The sequence below is a fragment of the Brienomyrus brachyistius genome, chromosome 6 (genome assembly GCF_023856365.1).
Source record: "Brienomyrus brachyistius isolate T26 chromosome 6, BBRACH_0.4, whole genome shotgun sequence".
Taxonomy (NCBI): Eukaryota; Metazoa; Chordata; class Actinopteri; order Osteoglossiformes; family Mormyridae; genus Brienomyrus; species Brienomyrus brachyistius.
The window spans coordinates 749,041-767,769 of NC_064538.1; the positions used below are offsets into that span (position 1 = coordinate 749,041).

Sequence of the window (18,729 nt, forward strand, 5' to 3'; positions counted from 1 at the left end):
TATATCCGCTTCTTACTTTCACTACCCAATGTGGATTGATAAATATGTTTTTTTATGGAGAGCAAATGCCCAACCTGCTCCGTAAAGCTTAAAGTCTTGCAAGGGATGACATCTTTAAAATAGTGCCTGACTGCAAGCAACCAAGCGAAACGATTGACTGTTTAGTTATTTTGGTACAGTAATCAAGCTTTAGGTTGAGTAAAAAATACACAGCTTCTGCATTTTAAATTAATTTTGGGCAATCAATGGAGAAATGGTTAATGTATTGAACTTGGAAAGTAAAAATCGGAATCTCTTTAGTAAATATCAATATATATTGCGTAACACTTCACATGAAGTGCACATTCATGATGAATTCATAATGCATTCATAAGCAGCATGCAAGTACACCTTAACATCCTAACATCCCTTAACAGCTTTATTATACATTAATAACATACATATATACATTATATAATGTTTGTAATTAATGTATATTACAGCTGTTTAGGGATGTTAGGATGTAAAGGTTTACATGCATGATGTTTATGAATGATTTCTGAATACTTCATGAATACATTATGAAGGTGTACTGAACGTTTTATTAATGTAATATAAACGCATTTTGAAGGTGCAGTTAATGTAAAGCGTTACCAAATATTGATTTAATGCAAGTTGATGATGTATATAATATTGTAGGTTTATAAATAGCTCTGGGTAACATCTGTGAAGTTAATAAATGATTTGTTAATTATTAAATGCTGGTATGAGAGTATCACCTGAGTCCTCCTTTAACGTTTCTTATCTGTAGCAGCACAGAAAATCAGTATGTAAGAAAGGATGCATGGAAAAATAACACCAGTGAGTCTTATTCACAGAAACGAGCTGATGTGTGACAGTTCAGTGTGGAAGCAGTTCCTGGTAAACATGAGAAAGTGATGAACGTGTCACACAAGCAAGCCTGATGACAGCTTCCTGTCCTTTTCCAGCAGAGCTGGGAGGGTGCGGAGGGTGTGCGCCGGGGGGCGGGTTACTGAAGGATACACTGATAACACTTTATACTGACGGAAGGGCAGGGGGGCGGGGACAATAAGGACAGAGATAAGATAAACACGGCGATGGCAGGCTGGTACTGCGGAGGATCCTGGTCCTCCCTCGATAACGGAGGTTACCCATGTCTTCCGAGTCTCAGTACTGATGACCTTTCGCATTTTGCAGCAGGATAATTCATCTTCATAAAATGGCTGCCCCGCTAATGTAAGAACATAAGCTGCAGCGTTATTAGTTAACTTGACCTGCTGGTAACGGCATCAAGCAGAAAGCGAGTTTGAGTCGTACCATGGCAGTGCATGGGATGGATGGGATGTGTTTGGGCACATGTGCTGATAAGAACTTGCTGGAAATGAAAAAAAACTCCACACCTGTACAAACAATGGAGAGCCACAGGGCGAGGATATCGACACCAAATGTCCCTGAGATGCAGGGGGCATCATGCTTCTCGAAAGATGGACTTGTCAGCAAAATGGTGAAGGTTTTTCCCAGAAGGCTTTTGCTGGCTGTACCCTGAGACATGCACTTTGGTTCCTGTACTGTCTGTGAAAAAATGTCTATATTTAGCTGCAAGAGAAAGAAGTAAAAGTGTTTTTTAGTATAAGTCACAGAGTAGTAGGGGGGTATAGTGATATATTTACATTTTCCTTACTGCCTAAGTCAGGAAACGCAGGGCACAAGGCAGGGAACATCCTGCACTGGGTGCCTGTTTGCAGGCTATGGAGAGCTTAGTGATTCACGTAACTGCGTGTCTTTGGACTACAGGAAATAACACATGCAAACTTGAGGAGAGCTTGCATACAGTACATATGCAGAGCTGGGCTTCAAACATGTAGCCCTGCAGTGACAGTTCTGAGTCACCATGTCATGCTTGCTAAAGCAGGAAATCTCCCTTGGTACAAGTGATGGACAAAATGACTCTTCATGAACCATTTGCTATATTTTTTGACTCCAGCAGATGGTGCCCTCTGTTCAGTAAAGGGCACGAAGCATGCCCAAAAGCAAACCAAGAGCACCATCTAGTGGGGCCAAAAAAGACTGCAAATGGTTCATCAGGTGTCATTTTGTCCATCAAAACTTGGTACCATCTTAGAGGAATGGAATCTCCTTTGTCATGGCAATGACAGATAAATGACTGCTAACTAGTTAAATAGGTATACAGAGCAGATCCGTTATTATGCTAATTCTGTTAGAATCCATGAGGAATACACAGTATTGTTCTTAATTAACGTTAGAAATTTAACAGAAGGCCAGTCATTTTGCTTGTTTGGATGTTTCATAAGGAAATGTTATGAGAGTTATAGCAAGTGCTGAATTTTTGCCTGGTAGTTGGATGCTGGGGAAATATTGTATCTTTTGGGGTATTACAGTGTGCTCTCGTCACTGCCAAGTTGGGGGTTTGAGTGTCACACCTCTTAGGACAGATTCATCTTGACCCGGGACTGTAAAAGTCGCTATGGATGAGGGACGATGGATAGTACAGTACCAGCACTTTGTGTAAAGAAAACTTCCCTCTGTTGATCTGTAACCTGGTCTCTATTTGTGGCATTTCTTCCCCACGTATGATGGAATGAGATCATTTGAGGTAGAGTTAATCTGATTTTCTTTGAAAGGTAGATTGAGGGAAAAAGTTCTTAGTTTCTGCAGCGTTCAGTACGGTGGAGACATTTTTGACGTCGAGGAAAATTGATTCCGTCCTTTGACGTGTTTTGCTGGAAGCATGACTGTACCAGAGAGGGGCTCTAGACTTAGCAAGTGTGTTAATGAAGGAAATCCACGGATTCTCAGCCAGTCATTAATTACAAGGTCATTTCGATTTTTGGAGAAGTTTTTGGACAACGTCCAAGTTTCTTGGAGGAGTTTCATAACACTGATTTGGATCTATATTGAAATCAAATGCAACGACTACATTTCCTCTCATATCTCTGTAGTTATTCATTTTTGTCAACACTGTTATCAACATATCTTTTTTTCTCAGCACAGCCCTCGTCTTTTTGTTGCCGAACATTGTGCTGATTTGGCTGTTCCTTTCAATAAATATATGATTGCACCATTGTTAAAAATGTCAAAAAGATACAGGCTTGTCCTTTTTTCATCTCTTATTCCACTCTATCCCCAGAAGCAGCACCTTTCCTGCAGGATGTATATGAGCAGCAGTTCTCATGTTGACGTTGCTGCCCTTCTGCGATTTCCTGTATAGCCTCATATGTGGAGCTTGTATGCTCTCCCTGTGTTTACCTGTGGGTAGCTTGGTCTCTTCTTGCAGTCCAGCAACATGCAATATTGGTTATGTGGTGTCTCTAAATTTCTCATAGTATTCAAGAGAATGTATGGCCTACCATAGACGATCAATAGATTTCAGAGCAACACAAGGTCTGCATACTGTTTTCACTGTACTCCCTCTATATGTACATTCATTCAATAGAGAACCTTTGCAATGTCATGATTAAAGTATTTTAATGAAATGGAATAGCGAAGAGCAAAAATCTATTTTGAGACTCGCATGTAATATACGGAACGAAGAAGCCCCAGCTGCTTAGCGTACATCACTTTCCTTTAAACGGCTTTCAGGTTAAATACCTGCCAAAAGGTTGCCATCGTGGGGCCCATCCTTGGATATGAAACAAAAGCTACTAGTCTAATCCCTAGGCAACCTGCTGAATCTGCCATTTGTACAGCCTCACCCCATAGCAAGAGGACAATCTGGGCAGGACAGGCCGCTCTTATCTACGCTCCCTTTGTAGCTATGACTGGACCAGAGCCATGAACCATCAAAAAGAGATCCCAACACAAAAGGACAGAAAGCCTTAAAACAACGAACCTGGCCATGCATGGCAGGTAAGGGCACAGGCTAATTAAAATGAAGGTTGTCCATTCAACATTTTTTCTACCCTTGAGTGATACACAAAACCGGTAAGGCAACCAATGGAACAAATGCGTGGATGGTTGTTTTATTGATAAAAACATACTTTTATATATAAACATGGAACAAATGCATGAATGGTTGTTTTAATGATAAAAACATACTTTTATATATAAACATATTTTATTTGTATCTGAGTGTCTAATTGTAAGGTCAGGAAAAGACCGTAACATAGCACTGGCCATAAGGAATAGGAATGAAGAGGAAAAAATACTGAAATAATGATGTGATGACCATTTAAAATATTTTATTTTTATTGATCACAATTCTCCCAGCAAATAGAACATTCATGCTAATTGTTTTGCCTGCCCTGGCTATTTTGGTAGGCAGCTTTGAAGTGTTTGTTTAAAAAGCGTGAAAATAGGAGCATGTTTCATGAACAAGAAAGAAAACGTACGAGCTTTGAATGTGCTGCTGCCAATTTGCATTTCTGATGCAGCCCAGGCAACAGTCTGCATTCAGTCCTACGTCCCTTATACCCTTTGAAGAGAGAGAAAACCTGCTTTTGATGTGCCTCCGAATCCAAGAAAGTGTGAGAAGCAAGTGTATTTAAATTGAAAAAACTTCCCATGGAAAAGGGCATAACTGGAATGGACAGTGCCCCCTATGGGTGGGGCTGTGTGGCTCTGCTTTATAATGACGCCCCATCTTTGCTCTCGACACAGACGTTCAGAAGGCATGTCCCTTCTTTGCTATTGACACAGACGTTCAGAAGGCACGCCCCATCTTTACTCTGGACACAGACGTTCAGAAGGCACGCCCCATCTTTACTCTGGACACAGACGTTCAGAAGGCACGCCCCATCTTTACTCTGGACACAGACGTTCAGAAGGCACGCCCCATCTTTACTCTGGACACAGACGTTCAGAAGGCACGCCCCATCTTTACTCTGGACACAGACGTTCATAAGGCACGCCCCATCTTTACTCTGGACACAGACGTTCAGAAGGCACGCCCCATCTTTACTCTGGACACAGACGTTCAGAAGGCACGCCCCATCTTTACTCTGGACACAGACGTTCAGAAGGCACGCCCCATCTTTACTCTGGACACAGACGTTCAGAAGGCACGCCCCATCTTTACTCTGGACACAGACGTTCAGAAGGCACGCCCCATCTTTACTATGGACACAGACGTTCAGAAGGCACGCCCCATCTTTACTCTGGACACAGACGTTCAGAAGGCACGCCCCATCTTTACTCTGGACACAGATGTTCAGAAGGCACGCCCCATCTTTACTCTGGACACAGACGTTCAGAAGGCACGCCCCATCTTTACTATGGACACAGACGTTCAGAAGACACGCCCCCTGGGTGATTTCATAGAGTCTCACTTTGCTCGCTCCTAATGGGCTGCTGACCTGGCAGCTCAGCCTCCATCAGCACCCCAGGATAAGTGAAATGTCACTGGTGGTCATCTGTAGCATCTGAGTCATCCTGTCATAGAGCAGGATGACGATTAAACACCCCTGTAGCAGCCGGTCTGTTGGATCTCCTGCCCCCACAGTACCTGTTTACATGCCTGTCTGACATGGAATATATTTAAAAAAAAAAATTGCAGAATCAATTTTTTTACCCCATAAATGACATTTATCCAGAAAGACATTAATGTCTAATTACTTTTCTTCCAGTGTCATTCTAGGTCATTGGCCACATTTATCTTGATATATTAAAACAGAAATGTGGCCTTTTTTTGCCCTTAATTTTTTATGTGATGATAACATACTGTACAGAGACCAAAAAAAAAGAAAACTGAAAAATGTTTCTCTGGTTTTTAAAATGTCTGCAACAGTATGTTAAAATTCCTAATTAGCAATCAGTTAAACAATAAGCAAAATATGTGATGTATACATGCTGTGAATTCAGCGTAATACTGCCTGGTGTCCTCTGCATTCTAAGAGTGGCTCCGGACTGTGATAAGTGGGTATGGAAGATGCTTCATATAAATCTGTCAAAGGTAAACATTGCATGGAATTTACGTTTGAGCCGAGTTTTAAAATCTTACTCAAATTAATTCATTACCAGAACAACTGTGCGTATTCAAAGATACAGTATCTAAAATGGGCAGTTCACCCCAAAACTGAAAAAAATTATATATTTTAAAAGGACTTTAGTGCTTTTGATCGAACAAGGTTGATCTTCTGGGAGTTGTCTCTCGGATATAATGGGAGTGAATGACATTCTTTCTATGGTGATAAAAAGCACCAAAAACACATTTAAAAACCGTATCACTGTGCTTGTATCTCGGCGCAGTGATACGATTGGTGTCTGGAGTTCAGTAGAAGAAAGTAGCTCCTACGTTAAACTGCTCACTACAAAGTCTGTGGATTATCCTATATGTCGTGATTTATGGTAAGAGACATTGCTGTTGAATTTTTTTTGTGTATTTTTGGCATGTTAATCAGCGCATTCAAACTAGGCAACCCCCCAGCAGAGCAGGGTGGATAGCACTGAAGCCCCCCACCCAAAGCGTATCCTTTTTAGCTTTGGGGTGAGCTGCCTCTTTAGGAGTATGCTCCTCATTCCATTGATCTTCTAACCACTGATCCTGGTGCAGTTCGTTGGGGGCCTGGAGCCTATTCCAGACAGTACAGGGCCGTCAGAGACACCAGTTGTCAGAACTGCCTGTCTTCTGCTTGTGGGAGGAAGGTGAGCTGGAGAAAATGCAGGGGGAGCATGCGAATTAGACAGGGCATGGCTGGGACTGAGACCAGCAACCTGGGAGCTGTGAAGATGCAAAAGCACTAGTGAGCTTGCCACACATGTCCAATATATATATAAAACAATGTATGCTGCTTGTTTGTGCAATATTTTTCACTTAAGTTTTTTAGTGAATATATTCTGCCATCTCTGTAGCACTGGCTTTGTTTACTGATTGATTATTCATATTTTGGTGAGATAGTTGAAAATAAAATAAACTCCCTGAACTGAATTTCAGAATGCCACATCCTTGTTTCGGTTCTGTCTGCTATCATGGAAGAAGTCTGAACTCACAGTCAGTTTTTGAAATAATTATCAAAAGACAAATATGTACATTGATTTCCCAAGCTTTATTTTGTACTAGCAAAATGTAAGCACAAGCAATATATTTATTACATATTAAGTAGCAATTAAATATTTTATAGATCAGCTGTTGGTGGTATGTTTTATTAAAATGGTATTGCTCAATGACTGGGCATTGAACTGCCTGTTTGAATTACTGGGTCATGGACTAATGTGTCTGTTCCTAAAAATCAGAGAAATGTGTGTTGCTCAACATTTCATCTTTTTTAAACATTTATCAATAGACTGTCCTGCCCCAGTAATTTTAGCACCCAGACCTTGCAGGCTGACATTTAATAATGCCCTGTGTCTCGGGCTGCTCTTATCTCAGCTGAAGAACATTTTATTGAGGATACAGGACTGTTACAGTGTGGTTTCGCTTTTGGTTACCCAGCAGTGTTGACCTCTGTCTATCCTGTTGTCCTCTGTCTATCCTCCATTTGAGAAGTGCTGATCCTTTCTGAGGGCCACGCTGGAACGTGGAGCAATGCACCTTAAGATGTCATCCATTTATGAGCAATTTACTCTGCTTAGAATTACGGTAAGATTGACCAGCTGGTGGCTTTGCGGGGTGAGACATTTCTCTCAAAAAGCAGCCAAACAAAATCCGACATCCATCCGTTTGTTCATAAGGCCTTTAATAAATTAAATTTGTTGTTAAACCATACGAGCAAAATAGTAGTTAACTGCTCTAAACATGTGATTCCCTGGTTTGACTACCTACTCATATTTAACCCTTTCCCGGAAGTACAGGGAACAGGTTAGAACACATCATGGATGGGATGCCGGTCCATCGCAGGACACACACTCTCTCTGTCAGTGTTGGGAAGGTTACGTTTGTAATGTAATAGGTTACAGATTACTAGCTACCCTTTTAAAACTGCAATATGGATAGTAACTATTTTGATTACTTTGTCAAAGTAACAATACATTTGATTACTTTTTGATTGTATTTCTAACAAATGTTTTATAGTGGGCTGTAAAGTCTCATTTCCATGCTGACCCACAAATATGCCAAATGGAGGCGTTTCTGCACGCCGAAAAGATGCAAAAAAACAAAATGAATTTCTATTCTACTGTATATATAAGCTTTTTACCAAAAAGAATATATTCAGATGTCGCCCCTTTTATAATTACAAACATAAGGACATAAAAACACAATAAGTCTACAAACGAGAGGAGGCTATTCGGCCTATCAAGCTCACTTGGGGAAAATTCAACGTTTTGATTAATAACTGTAATTTATTTGCAGATTTTTTTTTCCTCAATAACTATAACAGACTACAATTACATTTCTTTTGCAATTTAATTACGTGAAAATATTACATGCAACTAATTACTCCCCAACATTATTCTCAGTGGATATACAACAGACACCAGTTCACCTCACTGCGTATTCTCATACTGTTAGAGGGAACCTAGAGCACCAGGACATGCAGACTCCACACACGAAAAGCTCGACTTGTAATTATACTTGCACTTGCACTGCAAGTGACTTGTAATTATATTTGGAGCAGAGGTTTCCCTTCTATTTGTTTAGCCATGAGAAGAAACAAACTGCATTTTTAAATGATACTTTCGTGAACTGTAAGCACTTGTGCTGCTTACTCACTTGCTGTACGGGGATTAATGGCATCATGCTTTCTGGTGTCCTTACTGATCATCTGTGCATTCCTTTATTCTGAGCATGTAGGTGGAGTGTAGGAGTGTTGTTGCGTTCCGGCCACAAAATAAAAATGACTTTCTTGCAGCTGCTCAGTGCTGGAGCTTCTGGCTACCTGTTGAGTATCCAAGTGAAGCGGTCAAAGAATGAAACTGCATGACCGCCATTTTGCTTCATATTTGTAACTGTTTCATATTGCTTATCTAGAATAAGGTTGCAGTGATGTATAATAGATAAGCCCAGTCTCTAGAGCAGGATTCCTGAATTCCAGTCCTGAAGGGTCTGAATTCAAGACAGTTTGCAGATTTCTCTTCAAACACACTAAATCTGGTAATTAGCTGGTTAAGATGTATTTGAGCAAGGACATCTTGGAAACCGTATTGTATTAAAGCTTCTGCAGGAGCAGAATTGAGACAATTTGTTGTTGTTCCTTTGGCCTGCATGAATCCACAGACGTGGGTTTAATTATTGTCTCAGGATCGATAGATGGAACTTCATGAGTAAAATGCTGCTGTTATGCTTGGATCTTTCCAGTTGCGATTTCTAAACTTCCTTGAGTGTAAGACATCAAGACCGATTTTCTGGGATTAAAGCCAAGGCTGTAAGCTAATCACGGGGTCTGCATGCTGCTCAGCACAGCCTGTGTTATCGGAGCGCACGGCCCATGTGTGACACCAAACCCGTGTTGTGCCTGCTTGCTCAAGACCATTTAAATTCCTGTATAAAACGACACTTGACTGAGCATAATGAATCATTACATAAAGCAAGAGAACAAAGGAAAAATATTTGTGTCCTATTCACTTTGTTTTTCTTTTTGTTCCATGGCTGAAAGTATTGTCCCCACAAAGTCCAGCTGACCTTCAGGTGAATCTCCTCTGGAAAAAAAATTATGTTAATTATTGGCCCGCTCAGTCGTTTCGGAAAGTAATTTAAGTCCCTATGAGAGATCAGTCGGAAAACAGAACAGAGATGAGACTGAGACCCAGACTGTCACCAGGAAGTCGGAGGAGCTGCTGAATAATGCATTTTATTTACAATCAACTTAATCTGCTGTCAGTCCTCAGTAAGATCCTTGGATATTGAAATGTGGGGCTTCTCTGTGAGTGATTGTGATTCTTGACATGCCTCATGTTATTATAACATATCAAGGATAATGATTTTGGACGTTTACATTAGAATTCTACCAAATGTTCATTCATGCAGAAATCAATAAATGCGAAACGTATGCAGGAGATTTAGGGGCTCAGAATTACTGAAATTACTGTATGTGTGAGTATACTTATGTAACGATGTGTCGAGACCTTCATACCATGTTATAGACATCTTTATATATATTTATCTTAATATATATTTCTGTGTGTGTATATATGTGTGTATATATATATATATATATATATATATATATATATATATATATATATAGAGAGAGAGAGAGAGAGACAGACAGACAGACACACACATACAGTATACCCAACTCTCGAAGAAATTGAGACCTGCATTTTTAAATTCTGGTTTAATCCTGGTTCTGTAGGTGCTGCTTGTGCTGCTATTCTGTCTGCTTCCAAACTCAAAGTTTCTAAGGCAGCAGCACAGAAGAACAGGCTGAAGCAGGAGACACTGGCATTAACCGAAAAGCAGCCAGGAAGAAGGCAGAAGAAGCTTTGCAATGGCAGAGACGACTGTCAGCTTATCGGCAGTGTCTCATAAATCAGAGGGTGACTTCAAGTGATCTTCAGAAAGAATGGGAAACATTAAGTGTTGTGGTAGGACAGTTCATGTTAGCCTCCTAGGAGCCGAGGAAGAAGCCAGAAGGAAGCCCTTCATCAGTGAGAAGCAGGAAAGAGCCAGGCTGGAGTTTGCAAAACAATGTATATGTCACACAGACACATCCCCATAATTTGAGAGATGAGTGAAACTGAAAATTTTGCTGTGGTCTCTTATTTTTTTCCAGAGCTGTGTGTGTCTGTGGATTATGTTTATCGTACATTGTGGGGACCAAACGTTCCACACAATGTAATATAGACCCTGTTATTTTGACGTTGTGGGGACCATTTTTCAGGTCCCCTAAAGCTCCATGAATGCAATCAAAAAACTAAAATTGCCAAAAGTCTCTTTTTGTTTGGTTAGGGTTAGGATTAGGATTAGGTTTAGGTTTTTGTTTGGTTAGGGTTAGGGTTAGGTTTAGCTTTTTGTTTGGTTACTTACAGATATGGGTAATGTTAGGGCTGGGTAGGGGATCAGGTTGTCATTGTTGATAATAGAGTTTTCCTTATAGAAATGAATGGAAAGTCCCCACAAAGATATAATTATAAACATACGTGTGTGTGTGTGTGTGAGTGTGTGAGTGTGTGTCTCATTTGGAGCAACTAGGCAAAAAAATGTTATTTAAGGTCACGACTAATTAGATTTTACAAAAGGTACATTTGAAAGGTTTTCCTATGAGAAAAAAATAATTGAAATAAGAAAACAGAAAGTAATTATCATTCTCCTTCAAAAAGGCATTTCAGATAATATACTCAAAATACAGAGTCAAAATACAAGCTGTTATGCATAATCACTTAACAAGAGTAAAAAAAAAAAACTACCATTTGGTCAATTATAATTTGATGAAAAATATTCATTTAACAGACTGAGCACGCATACAACAGAAGTGTTAAAATTAATTTTAACAGTGTTCATGAAGACTGCTCAAGATATTTGCAAAAAAATAGGAAGCAGCAATTACTGCATGGTCACAGACATAAACCAATAATTTGTATTCCGAGCATGAAAAACAAAACAGGTCATGAAAATTTAAATTTTGAAATCCCCACAAATACAATTTATCATCAGCTGTGTGTGTTCCTTCTTATTCTTAAAAAACTATGTCAGGTATTTATAATATTTCTTATTGTCTTTTGGGGTTATTGATATATGGAAAATGTGTAATATTCTCTGAGACAGGAGGGTGACACACTGTGAAGGTTCCTAGTGGATGCACTCACGGATATTTTTCCATAACGAATCTTACAAATGATCTGCTTCATTAGAGTTAATAGGGAAAATAAGTGTAAGAACCACTCGTACCAGTAAACGATCCACATGTACAGAACCGGGGTTTCAAAATATACTTTTTAGTAGCTGTACATTTCCTATTGAAAAGCAGTTTTGAGCTGACATCTGAATAAAAGTTGCATGAAAAATTGGTCATTTTATATATTTTATGCATTAATATATTTATTCGTGGCTGTATTTTAGTTTTGATGGAAGCTGGAAGTGAGAATGTTCGTTTTCCGTTGACAGATCTGTGTGTGCTCCGCATCGCATCATAAGCATGCGACACTTGTGGACATAAATGTAGTTTTGCCCCAGGGGAAAACTGGCTGCGCTGGTTTGACTTGAGCTACTGCACACTGACTTGTCTGACATAATTTGTCTCCAGCAATAAACAATGAAAGGTGCCGGATCATGTGGAATATGGCGCTTTGGCATGAGTGTGGTATTGGCTCAGTGGATTAGGGTACTGTCCCTCTGATTGGCGCAGTGCTGCTGGGCCCTGGAGTAAAGCTGTGCCTGTGATTGGAAGAGCACTGCTGGGCCCTGGAGCAAGGCTGTGCCTGTGATTGGAAGAGCACTGCTGGGCCCTAGAGTAAGGCTGTGCCTGTGATTGGAAGAGCGCTGCTGGGCCCTGGAGTAAGGCTGTGCCTGTGATTGCAAGAGTGCTGCTGGGCCCTAGAGTAAGGCTGTGCCTGTGATTGGAAGAGCGCTGCTGGGCCCTAGAGTAAGGCTGTGCCTGTGATTGGAAGAGCACTGCTGGGCCCAGGAGTAAGGCTGTGCCTGTGATTGGAAGAGCACTGCTGGGCCCTGGAGTAAAGCTGTGCCTGTGATTGGAAGAGCACTGCTGGGCCCTGGAGTAAGGCTGTGTCTGTGATTGGAAGAGCACTGCTGGGCCCTAGAGTAAGGCTGTGCCTGTGATTGGAAGAGCGCTGCTGGGCCCTGGAGTAAGGCTGTGCCTGTGATTGCAAGAGTGCTGCTGGGCCCTAGAGTAAGGCTGTGCCTGTGATTGGAAGAGTGCTGCTGGGCCCTGGAGCAAGGCTGTGTCTGTGATTGGAAGAGCACTGCTGGGCCCTGGAGCAAGGCTGTGTCTGTGATTGGAAGAGCACTGCTGGGCCCTGGAGTAAGGCTGTGTCTGTGTTGGAAGAGCACTGCTATGCCCTGGAGTAAGGCTGTGCCTGTTATTGGAAGAGCACTGCTGGGCCCTGGAGCAAGGCTGTGTCTGTGATTGGAAGAGCACTGCTGGGCCCAAGAGCAAGGGTCTTACCCAGCAATGGTTCCAAGGGATTGCTTGGCCCTACTTTCTCAAAAAATCTACGTATTTTTGGATAAAAAAATCTGTTGAATATCCATCCATCCATTTTCCAAACCGCTTATCCTACTGGGTCGCGGGGGGGGGGGGGGGGGGGGGGGGGGGTCTGGAGCCTATCCCGGAGGCAATGTCTCAGCATGTTTTTGGACTGTGGTGGGAAACCGGAGTACCCGGAGGAAACCCCACGACGACATGGGGAGAACATGTGAACTCCACACACGTGTGACCCAGGCAGAGACTCGAACCCGGGTCCCAGACGTGTGAGGCAACAGTGATAACCACTGCACCACCATGCCGCCCCTTCTGCTGCATATATAAAACGGAAATGTAAATGCAAGTCCATGATTGTGAAAGTAAGAGCCAATGCGCTTTAGTACACTCCAGATTACAGTGTTCTCAGTTCCTTTGGGGTTAGCAAAATTAGCCACTCAGCGCCCAGAGACATATTCAGATCTTGGCTTTTTTTAGAGAAAACATAGAAAGTTATAAGTTGTGTTTGGAATTTTTAAATACGGGAGTCTTCAGTGCTGAGTAATAGCTGCCAGTATTTATGTCTACATTTTATTATTGTGATCTCATTACTTGATTGACACTTCTAACAAAAGTGACTTTTGTTTTTATTCACTGTTAAAAGGGATTTTTGGCTGTAGTAGCTCATGTGAGGTAGCTTGCTGAATAGTATGGCGTATAACCCTTCCAGAGAGTTGGTAACTTTCCGATAACATTTTTATGCTTCCAGTTACTGTGTCAGTGTAACTACTACCTGATTCCGAATATTTACTCCTTGCGTACATTAAATATCTTCTCTGTCCCTGCAGTTCAACATCTGCTTTAAGACCAGGGAGCTCACCGGGATGCCACACTTGGATCCTTCTAGCCATTATCCACCTCACCATGGACTTCTCAGCTTGCAGTTCCCCTACTCCTGGCCTGGGGGGCAAACTCACAGGCAGATCTGTGCCACGGCTAAAGACTAGCCCCACGATTCTTTGGGAGGCCCCAAGTAGGCCAACGTGGAGGTCTCAGGGCCTTGGATGGAAGAAGGGCCTGCATCCTCTGCAGCAGCCTACCAACAAAGCGGGCAGGAGTCCGACACTTGTAGGCCAAAAGCGCCAAGGCCCAACCCACGCGGGGCCCGGCTGTGAAGAGTGCCACCTCCAGGCCGCCTCTGGTGATGCTCAGGCCTCTCCAGCCTCCCCAGAGGGCAGGAGCCTGGATTCTGGCACGTCGCTGCCCCGGCTGCGGAGGCAGCTGAAGTGGGACACCAGTGAGAGATCCCGCGACAGCAGGACCACGACAGTGCCAGGCTTTATTGACTGGGGGCCGACCGGGGGCGACGACGGCGGCGAGGACGACGGACGGGCAGTGCCCAGCACCACAGTGTCTGTCAAGGCCACGACGACGACCACAACCACCGTCAGCACCACCACCAAGAGACCGAGAAACTCCGAAAAAATCTTTGGGGTAACTACCATGTTCCCCAAGAGACAAAGCACAACGCCGCCCAGCGTTAGCTTCGGAGAGACTGCCAAGCCACCAAAGACAATAGGAGACACAGCAGGTGAGTCACACTGTTCACTCTTCCTATGAGAAGTGTTCAGCTTTTTGGATTCTCTGCTTTCTTCTTGGGAAATGCCTGTCCTGTCTGTGAAGTTATTGTAGCCTTGGGTGTTTTTAAAAATGGGTTTTGTTAGGCACTTGCAATTGTTAAATCCTGCTTTGCAAACATAAGCGGGATGGTTTATCACTGGTATCTGTCAGGATATAAAACGCATAAATGATTTATACTCTGTTCGAAACAGCTTGCAGTTTCGTTCTGGTTTTTTCGTATGTGTGCAGTTTAATTAATGTGTTAGCTTGGAAATGATTGTCTCTGAATTCTGAAATAACCAGTGCTCCATGAGTAATCCTAAGCGGCTCCTGTACTTGACAGTATTGTTCACATGTCTGTATTGCAAGGGAGGAAAATGTTATGAAAGATCTTTCCATTAACAGCAAAAGAATTTAAAATTTGTTTGCCATGTTGATATCCCCCGAGGGCTGTGTGTTCGTGCTTTGAGATTTCTGCACATTTTTGAGTGCTGCTTAGAAGAAGCAATTGTAGATGAAATCAACAAGAATGATAATAAATGCCAATATCCTTCATTAACTAGTAATCATCATTAGCATGCTCAAAGCAGCGCTACGCTCAGTATTAGCGAGATGGAATGCAAAATCAACGATGGAATAGATCTTCAGGATTAAGCACAATGGGGAATCCGCGCATATTAATTGACTAAAATTATTAATGAAACAACTTTATTAATCAACACAATATTTGGCGAAGTGGCTGAGGAATGTTTAAGTTAGGTTCAACTGAGCTAATTTCTGTTGCCATGGATGTCATTCAGTTACAGGTTGGGTGGTCCAGCTAGATGGACATTTATAAAAGGATCTTTTGGCCAAAAATAAAGACGCAGGAATTTCCTGTGTGTTACGTTCATCTATTTTACATTGATCCCAATGTCTGAAAAGTCGTACATTATGTATAGAACGGTATGTAGATGACAACCGAGTGTCCAACTAAAGGACCTGATGTACAACTTCTGTATTTATGAGCGTCGATGAATAGCATAGCTGAGTGTTTGAGAGTCTTGTGTTTAAACTTTTATTTGGCTACTAGAAGCTGCTCTAGTTACATTTTTTCAAATCTGTTTCAGTGGAATGAGCTTCATCCACTGTCCTACTGTCTGGATGAAAGCAATATTCTGGGAAACTTGAACAGATACTGTAAGCTTTTATACCAATTGTGTCTTTTAATGCTGCAAACACGTCTGTTTTAAAGCTAGCGGCCTGAACTTCCCTGCAATTTCTGCTGTCCTTTGTGTGGCAGAGGCTGCATCGGCGTCACCTATTCAGTGGATGACGGCTGGGAACAGACCTCAGTAACTCGAAATGCTCGCGAGGGAGAATTGCTATTGATCACAGGCCGCGTTTGATGGGCTTGGGGGCATTCCATCAGCATGGGGCGGGACGACTGTGATACGGCGGCGGCCTGTGGTCCAATATGTCGACAGGAATTGCGATCACTTTCAGAGGACAGTCCGGTCCTTATTTTTTTATTCTTCCAGTTTTATTTACGGGAACATAAAAAAGTGGCTCAGGTGCAAGGAGAAAACCGATGGAGGACTCAGTGACTCACGTGCCAGATCCGGTTTGAAAAGCTCTCCAGCACCTGGCAGGGGGAGATGTGGGCTGAGTAACGGAAGTTTGGAGGGGGGGGGAGGGGGGCGGGTATTCGGGTGTCCCTGTGATGTAGAAAGGGCAGAAGATAATTACCAAACACAGCCTGACGGCTGACGGAGTTCAAGCACCTTCAAGGTGATTCCTGCCCAGCTGTTTCCTTCACTTCAGCTATATTAGTGCTTAGCCATAAAAAGGCACCTTCTGGAGATGTTCTGATAGATACCATCAGTTGCTGCCTGAAATGTTCTCTCAGCAAAAAAAAACAGCCATTTTTAAAAAATATATGGATTATTTCTCATAAGAATCCAAACATCAGGTCACTGTTCAGCTTTAGGTTAGAATTTGTATTAAATCTGTGAGTATTAACCAGCATTGCGAAGGTCGTTTTCATTTTCAGTATATCTGAGTGATGGAGGTACACATTGTGCGGAATATTCAGCAGAAGCACTGGCAAAAAAAGCATAACAGCTAGATAACAGCAAATGTGCTGTACGTTACCACAGCGTTTCACTCCTACTGTGCACCCCCAAAATTGTGTCACAGTGAGTCTGTGTGTGCCGCTGTTGGTTAGGTGACCCTGATTGGAATATCATGGGATCAGATCCCGAGGCTGGCAGACTGACGCCGTCATTGGGCCCTTGAGCGCGTCATCGGGCCCTTGAGCGCGTCATCGGGCCCTTGAGCGAGGCCCCTAACCTCAAAATTTGCTCTTGTCTGCATTTGTGTCTCACGGAGAGCAGTATGGCGCAGGTGAAAACGCAATTTGAATGAATAAAATGTTACCATTCTATATTCTATTCAATGTATATACGCTGGATATAAGAAGTGCAGACACCCCTGTTAAAATGGCAGGTTTTTGTGATGTAAAAAAAGTAAAGCACTATAAATCACTTCATAACTTTTCCCACCTTTAATGTGACCTACACTCTAAAAAGAATTCTTGGCTCAACTTTATGTTAACAAATTGCTCAATTATTGATTAAACTATAAGAGTATTTTAAAGTTAGACTAACGTAAATATTTAAGTACAGCCAAAATGATGTGCCTTTACTTCTACAAATGTAAGTTAAAACAACTTGTATCACTACAGCTTCACTACATCTGAATGGATATTACATCTTCATTATCTGAACTTTGCTGTTTTTCTTTCTTTCTTTTGTTCCCATGGCTGTTCTCCTCCAAACCAGGCAATGTACTTTAGGCTGGATAATACAAATCGTTGGCTTTTATTACTTGGAAAAACAGACATGGGAACTGAACAACTACAAGCCCAGCTCTCAGGGAAGAGCGAAGTCTTGAGTTCATTACAGGACTAACACAAGAACTCAATAATCCTCAAACATCACAGAAGCACGAGGAGGTCTGACGCTAGAGACACACACTCAGAGGGTGGTAGCAAACTTTTCCTACCTGGTGGTGTGGGCCAGATTTCAGGGATATTGTGCATCATTCGCGGGTGTTGGAGCCGCTGTCAGTCAGCCTGACACTCTGGGAACTTCCAGTAGAGCTAGGATGTCTGACATACAGTAGGTATATAAAATCATGGTGATGTGTAAAAGTGTTATTCGGGATACTTGTCCTGGACATGATAATCATTCATTATCACAAATGTCTGATTTCCCTCATAGAACATTGACTTGCACGTAGGTGTGGCCTCCGCACGTGCGACACTGTGCATTCTTCATGTCCTTTGTGTCGTCTGACGGTTCTGGATCTCTTCCTGCCACCTCCACTTCCTACCAAAACGACAGGCACGTACTCCCGGCACAGCCGCGGAGGAACGGAATGTACTGGGGGAACGCTGTCGATCGCGGTGACTGGGCCGTGACGGGGATTTATGGCTGGGGGGCTCCAGCTGCTCCCCGATTGTTTCCCATTTACCAGGCGGCTCTGCTGGATCCACACAGATGGGGCTGTCGGATGCATTACGAGCACAAGATGATTAGAACCACGGTAGACCTCAGTGCTAATAACTCAGGGCTCGGTGTCATATTCCGGGGTCAGGGGATTAACTGCAACAATAAAACAAGCAGGCAGCATCGAAGTATAACAGAATCCAGAGACATATTGTCTCTTAATCCTTCGCAAGCAGTTAATTTGGTGGAATCTCTAATAATGTGCTATTTTTTAAAAGTCTGTTACTTAGGGAAATCTGTTACCCAGAGGAAGTCAAATAGCTTGCAATTTTCCAATTATATAGACGGATATTTTAAATTCAGCGGTAAGTAACGTCCGTCGCCCTGGTGGTCACTTTGCAATGCACCTGCAGCTCTGAGCTACATGGCCAGATATGGCTCCCTGCTACTTCTTCATTATGGTAAATGGCAGTTTGTTTTTAATGTGCATGATTTTGATGAGCTTGTCGTGCACGGCCCCTGTGATCTGACAGTAACACGAGAACAATAACATCCAAGCCTCCTCCGAGGCTGCCTAAGGGAGATATCTTGCCTGTTCCCACTAAGAAGCTAGTTACCATGGTAATGGGGAAAAAAAAAATCTTAAT

At 42.4% G+C, this 18,729-nt stretch overlaps 1 protein-coding gene across 1 annotated transcript in view; it reads left to right on the forward strand.

Annotated features, from left to right (window-relative positions):
• The window catches only part of ajap1 (adherens junctions associated protein 1), a 57,777-nt gene that overhangs the window by 17,643 nt on the left and 21,405 nt on the right, over window positions 1-18,729 (forward strand). The window contains exon 2 of the mRNA XM_049018118.1: window positions 13,820-14,562. Coding sequence (XP_048874075.1) covers window positions 13,820-14,562 — 743 coding nt within the window. The remainder of the gene's footprint in view (window positions 1-13,819; window positions 14,563-18,729) is intronic.